Here is a 10265-nt window from a genome sequence, read left to right as displayed (position 1 = left end):
GTAAATGAGGTCTCTCTTATCTTAACCATCCAAGGCCCTGGAAACGCTCATCTTCAAACCAATTTGAGCACCTTTTTCTTTAGTCTTCAAAAACACCAATTTGATTTGTTTGTTGAAATTGTTGAGTTAATTCCTTGTCCTTTGCTTCAGTCCGGAAAGGCAAGCCTTGGGGAGGAACTATACAAAATATTGACGGCAGAGTCTATGTCGGCTGAGGAAATGATCGCCTATCTAAATCTTAAATCTGAACATAGTGCTCTTGAAGCCATTAATAGAGTGGAAGCAGCTGTATTCGCATGGAAAGAGAAAATCACAGAACAAAACAATGGCAAGTCTCCAGTTCGAACATCATGGTCTTTCATGAAAGATCCATTGTCAGAGCTGGATAAGACGGAGTCATTAGTGTACCAAGCCGAAGTACTTCTAAAACAGCTCAAGAATAAATATCCAAATCTTCCACAGACGTTCCTTGACGTGACAAAAATCCAGTATGGCAAGGTAAGTAAAGAAATCCTCATCCTCAAAGTCTCAAATTTTAAGAGCAAAAACTGTGTCTACTATCGATTAATCCATTAAAACCCTAGGATGTGGGGCACGCAATTCTTGAAGCCTACTCCCGAGTTCTGGCCAACTTGGCATTCAGCATTCTGTCCCGGATAGGCGACATTCTGCAAGAAGACGTAATGAGCAATCCCAATTCACCGGTGGCAATGTCACATCTAGTTGGAGCAAGAATCCCCGGAATATCAGATAGTCCAATGCTTGATCGGGTGAGGCACTCCCTCATTCATCAGTTGAATAGTGCAAGTGGAAAATCTTTCAATGCTTCAGAAGTTGAAGCTCATTACGAGGAAGCCAAGATTAGCTCAGTTAGCGCAACGCCTAGCCGGAGCCGAGTGTGGTGCATAGGCAGAGAGGCTTGCCACAGCGTTTCTGCTCAAAATTCTCCTTGATAATCTTCTACCCTTTTTGTATATAATAATGCAGCAGATGATGCCATCTTTCTCTTGTTGAACCAAAATGATGCTCATATATCACTACATTCAATGAGGATCTCTTTCATTGTCTTCTCCATTCCAGTGGCCTTAGTTTCTATCATATGTCCAAATTATAAGGGTACGTTTTGCCTTCAAATTTTTTTATTTTTTTTAATCAACTTTATTTTGCGAAATTTGTGCTATGTAATATAATTGTTTTTTTTGTTGTTGATTTTTCTATTGGGAAAATATCAAATGCAGTATACATGTGAAAAATTTACATCATTCCTTAAATATCATATGTACATTGCAGGTGGTATTTTTTCAATAGAAAAATCAATAAAAAATTGGTCATATATGACAAACTTCAAATTTCGTTAAGTTGAGACAAATTATGAATAAATTCAAATGCCAAAGTATAAAATTAAATATAGTCATATGATAAATTATAATGAGCCTAATTAGGACATATATATATATCATATTATTTCATGAACTAGAAAATTTATTGTGTTTCGATATTATCGCCCAAGATTGCCCAATCGGATCAAGTCTCATTTCTGCAATATGTACTAGTTAATCTGAATTTATATTTATTAAACATATTAAAGTTAAAATACATTTTTTTATTTATAAAAAAACTTGAAAAATTCAATATTTCTGTATTAAACTTTAGGTGTGCGAATATAAAGGATAATTACATTCCTCTTTCTAAGGTCCGTATAATTACATGTAAACTCTCTGTCATTTGAAAAATTACTTCTAGTATCTCGAAGGTTTGCTTCCGTCTAATAAATAAATTCCTCCATTTGTCTAAAAATTCACCAAATGTATCAATATTAAAAAAAAATCTGGATAAAAATTCATATATAACTACACCAAATATATATATAAAACAAAAACAGGATGTAATAAGATGTTTCGTCGTATACTAAGGCAAAATAGTCATTACACTAACAGTGACATAGTCAACAAAATTAAACAAGTAAAACCTATTATCTAGACTCTTATTACTGAATGTTTGTAAACAACAAACTATTTTAAACATCGCATTTCATGCAATAGCTAGTGCAAACTTTATCCTGTCCTAATCCTATGCGAGAAAGTAAACATGGCCTATTTTTTTCTATTTATGAAAATTACATTTATCGAAAAAAAATAGGCATGAGCTAAAAGAGGTGGTTGGGGAGGATGAACATAATGACAGGTGAGCAAGAGTTAATGACAAGCTAATGGCGCTGGTGAGCAAGAGTTAATGTAATTTGTTGTTATCCATACTAGCTTCTTCCGCTGACTAAATTTATAAGCTCTTTATAATATTTTAAAAAACATTTAGCAATTTTTTGTAAAAAATTTATAAAATTTCAAAATAAAATAATTTAATGAGTTCTTTAAATAAAATTAATTTTTATCAAAATTTCTTATAAGCTCTGTGATATTAATATACAGCAGGACAAGAAGTATCTTTATTCCCACACACACACATCCGCACCCACACCTACATACTCCCTCTCTCTCTTTCTCTCTCCTCTCATTTTAAAATTTTTTATTGCTATTTAATTTTTTTTTTTTTGCATTTGAAAAAAAATACTTTATTATTAATAATAAATTATTACAATTAAACATAAAAAAGTTATTATTGGTGTTATATTTATTGGAAAAATATAAATTTAAGATATTATACCATTTGAAGTAGCCATTGATAAAAAAATTATTAATTATATATCTATATTAATATTTGACTAGCAAAAAATAAAGTTATAATTCATTTTTATTTGAGTTAAACTAACATGAACTATTTTATGAAAGTATTTTAAAAATACTTAAATACAAAATATGTCAAGAAATAACAACTTATTTTGATTTTAACAGTATTATGTCATTTTTAATAATTTTACCAACAAAAGACCTTATAAACCAAATACCTTAGCATTTTATAAGTGGTAAGAATATTTTATAAGTTTTAACATTTTATTTTATCTAAACGGTTTGAGAGCTTATTTTTAAAATAAAATTCAATATTTTATAAGCTCTTGAAACATCTTACAAGATGTAGAAACTTATAAAATGTTTTAATTAATCAACATCATTAAATTAAGCGTCATTATTAACGTGATTTATTTATAAATCCTTAGGCTGTCATCTCACCCACTATCCGCAACTAATAAATCCCTAGTGCCTCGTGTTTAAATTAAGCCATTAAATTAATTTTAGGCTGTCATCTCACCACCATTAAATTAAGCCACGGTAAATATTGTATTTCCAGTAAAATGAATAAAATAAAACAATAAATTACAACCAACTCCTCAGAATTTTATCATAATTATAAATACCTTCTCGTTGTTTAAAAAATTATAAATACTCTTCTAGAATTACAAATACCTCTTTACAACAGCTAATTAGAAGATCTATTTGTAATTTTTCAAATAATGAAAATATATTTTGTAATTATGGCAAATCTCAGAGAAATCTATTGTAATTTACACTAAATAAAATTATAAATTATTTAGATTTGAACACTAAGCAATAAATAAGTACAAAAAACACACAAGTATAATCAACATAAAAATTAATTTAGATTATTTTACTAACTAAATTTATCTAGAAAAATGAGTAAATCTTCTGAATAAAGATAATTAATGTTACACATATCAAAATGTAAATAGAAAACAAAAATTATTTTTCAAGTGGCAAAAACATCAGTATTATTTTACATCAAAATAAAATTTAAATTGGATTATTAACTAAGTTATCCAATAAATCCAGTAATTTTTTTGGATAAATAAAAATAATAATACACATTTAATACTTATGGAAATACAAAATTCAAAGAGGTTATTCAAGTAACATGAATATTTTTATTTTATTATACATAGATATTGTAGTGATAATTAAACAACATATTTAGTATTGGCACAGCTGAAAATGAAAAGGTTGGTGCATGTCTAACTATTAGACAAATAGTCGTGTTTAATGAGTTAAACTAGGTGTCAAACTTCATTTTTGCAGTGACACGAATATACCAAACTGCTAGGCCAAAATGAACTACTAGACACGGACGCATTTCATATTTCCCTATATATAGATAAACAGCAACGAATACGTATATCTTTTTTCTCTATATGTATAAGGGAAAAGTCAAAAAGTCTCAGCACTATTCGTAATGTAGACATAGCGTAATAAATTTGCATACTAACAATTTCATCATATAGAGAGAAAGTCATAACCCCAAAGTTGCAGTCTTAAAAGTTGAAGAGCTTGTAAGCTCGTAACATCTTATTTTTAAAGCTTATAAAACACTTCTCCTAAACACCCTCCTAAACCAGCCACTTTTACTATGGAAAATTGACATTATTTATAGACACACTGGTCATGGGGATGCTTCTTAATTTGCAGACGCACAAACACAAATCCACCAGCCCTAACTTGCTTGAAACAACCTACCAATTCTCCTTTTCAAACACAAGATTGCCTGAAAATGATGGCATTCACTTTCATGGTAACTCCCAAAGAACCAGAACTCATTGTCCCTGCCCAACCCACTCCTCATGAAATCAAAGCATTATCTACTTTAGATGATCAAGAAACCCTAAGGTGTCACTATCCCATGATCATGTTCTACAAGAGCAAACCTTCTATGGAAGGACTGAATCCTGTCAAGATCATAAGAGAAGCACTTGCAAAAACACTTGTGTATTACTACCCTTATGCAGGTAGGCTTATTGAAGGGCCTGATAACAAGTTTATGGTGGATTGCACGGCAGAAGGGGTGGTCTTCGTGGAGGCTGATGCTAGTGTCAGCATTGTCCAGCTCGGTGACACAGTTCAGCCACCTTGCCGGTACCCGGAATTGCTTGTCTCTGATGTCCCAGGCTCTGATGGGATGCTTGGCTGTCCATTGATGTTGGTTCAGGTAAAATATACTAGAATTCTATGCACAGAACTTCTCCCTGCATGCACTTAGGACAGTACTAATAGTCTGTGTTAAACTATTGTTACAAAATCCCTGACTTTTTAAGATTCTAGACACATGGAGCCCTAAAACTCAGGTCTTTCTTCAAGTTTGAAGGACAAATACATTATATACACTCTTAATCTTCTTCTTCTGCTTCTCCTCCTTTTTCCTGCTATTAGGCTTTTATTTCTCAGAAAGGTGCTAGTTCTAATGGTTCTTGTCGAGTTCAGGTAACTCGATTTAAGTGTGGAGGATTTGTCTTAGCCATTCGCTTCAACCACGTGATAAGCGATGCACTTGGCTCACTTCAGTTTGTGACTACCATGAGCGAGATGGCGAAAGGTGCACCAACTCCGTCCATACTACCTGTATGGAAAAGGGAGCTCTTAACTGCTAGACATCCACTGCATGTCACCCATACACATCCTGAATACGAAGAAGAGGGAAAAAGCATCATTCCATCTAGTTTAAATGACAAGAACCTAGTAAGACGAAGCTTTTCTTTTGGCCCCAAAGAAATCAAAGCTATTCGGAAAAATCTCCCTGCAGAACTTCATTCAACCTCCAGATTTGATTTAATCACAGCGTGTCTGTGGAGATCACACACAAGGGCCATACAATTTGACCCTGATGATGACGTGCGAATCATGTGCATGGTTAATGTGCGCGGTAAAAATTGCCTAGACTTACCTTCGGGTTACTATGGTAATGCAATAATCTGTCCAGCAAAAGTCTCCAAGGCAAAAATACTATGTGAAAGTCCATTAAGTTATGCAATAAAGCTAGTGAAAGAAGCTAGGAGACAAGCCACCCCAGAATATTCAAGATCAACAATAGACTTTATTGCTACAAAAGAAAGACCTAAACTCACAAGTCCATGGAATTTTATTGTATCAGATACATCTAAAGTTGGATTTGATGAGGTTGATTTTGGTTGGGGAAATCCAATATATGGAGGAACAATGTATGGTGGCACCTTCCACTATATTGTTTATGCTCATCAGCGCAATCAGAAAGGGGAGGATGTGATGGTGGTGCCAATGACCTTGCCTGTTGCAGTAATGGAGAGGTTCGAGGATGAGCTTAGGATATTGCTCTGCGATCTAATGAAAAATTCAAGTTCTCTGAGTCCCATCATGGTTCCTTCTAAACTCTAAATAGTTTTCAATATTGTCCAAGTATCATAGACTTATTTTTCATGCAAGCAGTGTAGATTTTATAGTAGACAAATATTATCTGGATTTTCAGAAGAATGTACAAAACTATCATTGTCTAAATACATTCTGAGAATAATAAGAATGCAAGAGACAACATGTTGGTCAATCGGGTTCGTCTACATAATTTTGGTCACACTATGAATGAATAATTTTAAAGCACACAGTTGAATGCATAATTACCTATTGTTGATCAAATCCAAGACAAAGTGAAGTATAAGGCATTAAATATCCACATCAGAATGATTATATAGTGTAACAATAATACATGATAGCAGCCCTTCTCGTTACAAGTATGAGGCACGTCATTTTCTTTTCTTTCTTATTATCTAATATTTTGAGAGGATTAACATGTTTCCAATCACTTAATTCATATAAAGAATAAACAGAAAGTGATTGGGAGATTTGTAAAGAAAACAAAAGCTCAACCCTACCTTTACAGTAGATTATGATTCAAGGCTGCCAAACCAGTTACAGATGGTTCTTGATAGGACTCTCGTTTCATATAGGGAAATGGCTTTAAGTCCTTGAGCAATAGCATCTGCAGGTGTGTACACCGGTCCTACTTGCCACCTTGGTTCCTGATGAAACAGAGCAACCATATATTCATTTATATTATCTCTATCTTAGTTTACCATCCCATGGTTTGAGCTTGCCTGTGATTCTGTGTAGGTTCAGGGAGTTTAGATGGACGTTCAAGGTATATACATTTTGGAGTTAACAATTTGGAGGAAAAGCATATGCATTTGCAAAGAGTGACCTATAAAAATTTCTGTCTACTCTGCATAAAGTCTGTACTTGAGCCGATTACAATGGACACCTTTGTTTCTCACAAGATTTACAGCCTTAAGAGTTCGAGACAGAAGAAAGTAACTCTCTCTATATTTGCTTAATAGGTATAGAAGTGGTGAACTCTCTCATCCATGATTACTCTCATACTTTCAATCTTTACCATTCAAACAAAACTCATCATTAACCTATAATATTACCTGTATGCATGGTGTTATATGGTTACCGCGTAAAACAACTTTCTCAAGTTTTCCGCAAAAAGATTCAACACGAGGCTTCAGCGTCTCTTCAAGGAGATCCGTCTCATCAATTGTGTCAAAGTCAAATTTAACCTGAGACAAAAATTGGCAGACTAAACAAGTTTCTATAAGACTCCATTTTGCTCAAGACCTAAAGATTCATAGTACTTAAGTACCAGTAACGTGTGCTGAATGTTATACAACTTCTTAAAACAGTCAAGATTCTCTGCAGGTGTTGGCTTGAACTCAGAAATCCCTTGTGCAACCTAAATAATTTATAAGATCAGATAACCTTAAATAAGTTCAGAACTTTATGTTGGAAAATCTGTTAAGGCATTGGACAGAAATGAGAGTTTATGTGAAGCACAAATGAAAAAGCATATGGAAAATTAGTAATTTCAAGCATGAGAGGGGTGAATGTAATATGTCCGCAAATAAGTCACTGACCTCAGGTTGTAAAATACTATGTGGCTGCATATACCTGGTTAAATACTGAGGGCAACTGATCAACAAACTTGGTCAAAGACACAGTAGCTTCTGGATCATAGTCTGGAAGAACTCTTTCAGCAATGTCTATTAGTGTCTTCAATCCATCTCCTTAATTTACACATTTGCAAAATTACTGAAGTATCATATAAAATGACAAAAACAAGACCATTATCCACTTCTCAAGATACAAGATAACCTATTACTCAGACAGACCTAGTTCGTGGTTTCCACAATCAAACAGGATTTCTAAGTCTCGGCTATGCCTTCAACAGAACAGAAATATCCTTTTGAGAAAACTAGGATTTCACAAATCGATTCTAGGATTACATTTACGAAGAGAATATTTCTGGTGATTACTTACTACCATGCACATAGTAGCCAGAAAGTGAAGCAAAGTCTGTAAGAGAACCGAGATATGATCTTCTATTAAAGCAAAGTTTCTAGAATACATTAAGAAGGTGGCAAGAAGCATTTTTAACATAATGTACCTGGGATGCTCTGAGCCATTGAATACATAGGGGATGTCTCAATCACTGGCATCATCTGTTTGACTAGAGGACCCAACTGCAGTGTTACAAACAGACAGATCAGAATCTGAGGGGATCTGCATGAGTCCACCAAAATAAACTGGGAAACAAAAAGGAAAACTTACTTTGGCCTTCCTAAAAGTCCTATGTACCGTAGTCAATAAAATTCCATCTCCTTATTTTGTCTATATGTATTGCACTACTTTGAGTACTTGATTATTTGAAACAACAATGTGCCATCATATGATGCATTCACCCATTAAAAGAGATACGAGAGCACAACTAGGCAAGGCTGACACGAGTACCAAGAAAAGGCCACAAGTATTGTCTTAAAAAAGTAACATCCAGTTGGCTTCCCCAGTAAAACCTTCATTACAACGGCAACTTTTTCATGAAATAGAGTGCGCTTAATGTTTTATATTTTTGTATTTATGTAGAGTACAAAACTTAAAACAATTATTACGAACTCTGAGCTTGTTTTTTCACAGGCATATTATACTTTCCGCCAATCAGCAATTATTTCAGTATATCATCCAAACACTATCAAGAAAAATAGAGCAAACAGCACCTGCTCGAAGTATGGTACTGCTTCTGATGCTGGTCTGTTGTTGTATGATATGATTGCATTGGCCTTCAACAAAAAATAGATTTTATTCCTCGTCAAATATCGCATTTCTCATTTCATGAAACTACACACGTATGGCCAGCTGGAACAACAAAGAGGCAGACTGGACCTTAGGAATCTTCTCACAGAAATAACTTCCCACAAGCACTTGAAGAAGTGCGCCATTGCTGCAAAATCATTGAAGTATGGAATCAAACCAATGCAATCAAATATGATTTAGGCAGCGGTAACAATAGCAGCAACCATGGCACATTTAACAGTTTATACTGAAGCCTGACTAAGCTCTTTTATAACAGAGAACTGATACAACTCAATGTTGCTGGCAGTTTTTCACAAACAAATCATTTATATCTGTGCCATAGAAGCCATACGGTTGAGGTATTAAGTAGCCACACATCTAAATTGGTAGCTTGACCACCACCAATAATCATTGATTACATTTTGATCTTTCTGTGACAACATAGAATTTCAAAAATTATCCAATACTCTAGAACAAATCCATGAAATCATATTGGAAGAAGTCAATTCCATCAAACTTAACAACCATGTCTTGACAACAACCACTAGTTGGAGTCTTGAATAAATTCACCTGTGTCCAATCGAGAAAAACGGTAGGTCAGCTATCTCAGCAGCTGAAATTCCATTCTCAGGCAATCCATTCATCAAGATCAAATCCAAACAAGCATGGAACCGCTCGTATATCTCTCTTGTAACTAGTTCATGATCAAAAGTCACATTGTACGGCACAGATATAATCAAGTACCCTTCTTTCGCCAACAGCTCGAGTAAGTAACTTTGTCCAGACAAAAAAAAAAAAAAAAAGAAAAGAAAAGGGAAAAACAGACGACATTCAGCATTCAGCACCATCATGCTTATTGTTACAACTTCCAAAAAACAATACCATACAGTCTACCTATACGTCACTTCGGGCACGGCTCCGATGAAAGCGCCGCCCAAGAATTTAATCAAAGCCTTGGGCTTTTTGCCTTCTGTTGGAGGTATTACCAAACAAGAATCAAGCCTTCTGTACATCTTACCATTGCTGTAACCACTACCTCTAGGTTTTTCCTCACGTTTACCGATTTGGACATCAGAGTTGCGATCAATCGTCACGCGCGTGGAAGTCAAGCGGCGAGGCCTATCGTAAGTTCGGAAAGTGCGAGGGCTAAAGTGTAAAGAACTCTTAGAGGATGCGTATCGGATTTTGAGCTGTGGGAAAGTGTTGCAAGTGAGAGCAGCACCCGCCATTGAAAGCTTACTCTGCGAACTGCGAAAGCAAAGACGAGGAGTTCGAGCGTGGAAGAAGAGAGACAGGGGTAGTTTCGTCTTTTCATCAGAAAGCGTCATCGTAAATGTGGAGCGCGGGACGGGTGAACGTGGAAACGCCATGAGCGCTTCTTCTCATTTAGCAACTTTCGTTTCCTCTATATTTCCGTAGAATGTTATATTC

General features: G+C 34.7%; 3 protein-coding genes across 6 annotated transcripts in view; 2 read left to right on the top strand and 1 right to left on the bottom strand.

The window, feature by feature from the left end:
• LOC105164993 (rop guanine nucleotide exchange factor 14) overlaps nucleotides 1-1074 on the top strand; it is a 5913-nt gene extending 4839 nt beyond the window's left edge. The window contains exons 7-8 of the mRNA XM_011083865.2: nucleotides 127-498; nucleotides 585-1074. Of these exons, the coding sequence (XP_011082167.1) occupies nucleotides 127-498; nucleotides 585-953 (741 nt within the window). The 3' untranslated portion in view covers nucleotides 954-1074. The remainder of the gene's footprint in view (nucleotides 1-126; nucleotides 499-584) is intronic.
• Nucleotides 3920-6089, top strand: LOC105164989 (methanol O-anthraniloyltransferase-like). The gene is made up of 2 exons (XM_011083856.2): nucleotides 3920-4890; nucleotides 5163-6089. The coding sequence occupies exons 1-2, from the start codon at nucleotides 4456-4458 to the stop codon at nucleotides 6087-6089; spliced, it is 1362 nt and encodes a 453-aa protein (XP_011082158.1). The 5' UTR covers nucleotides 3920-4455.
• LOC105164990 lies at nucleotides 5326-10259 on the bottom strand. 4 transcript variants are annotated; one of them, XM_011083857.2, is made up of 10 exons: nucleotides 9729-10259; nucleotides 9405-9608; nucleotides 8925-8982; nucleotides 8759-8821; nucleotides 8152-8227; nucleotides 7656-7771; nucleotides 7351-7440; nucleotides 7136-7267; nucleotides 6581-6727; nucleotides 5326-5358 (listed from the first exon to the last, which is right to left on the bottom strand). In XM_011083857.2, the coding sequence occupies exons 1-9, from the start codon at nucleotides 10202-10204 to the stop codon at nucleotides 6593-6595; spliced, it is 1350 nt and encodes a 449-aa protein (XP_011082159.1). In that variant the 5' UTR covers nucleotides 10205-10259; the 3' UTR covers nucleotides 5326-5358; nucleotides 6581-6592. The 4 variants fall into 4 exon arrangements, with proteins under 4 accessions (XP_011082159.1, XP_011082160.1, XP_020550273.1 ...); XM_011083858.2 differs by lacking the exon at nucleotides 5326-5358 and adding an exon at nucleotides 5859-5982; XM_020694614.1 differs by lacking the exon at nucleotides 5326-5358 and having other exon boundaries at nucleotides 6353-6727.

The sequence above is a fragment of the Sesamum indicum genome, linkage group LG6 (genome assembly GCF_000512975.1).
Source record: "Sesamum indicum cultivar Zhongzhi No. 13 linkage group LG6, S_indicum_v1.0, whole genome shotgun sequence".
Classification (NCBI taxonomy): domain Eukaryota; kingdom Viridiplantae; phylum Streptophyta; class Magnoliopsida; order Lamiales; family Pedaliaceae; genus Sesamum; species Sesamum indicum.
This window is presented reverse-complemented; position numbering and strand designations above follow the sequence as displayed.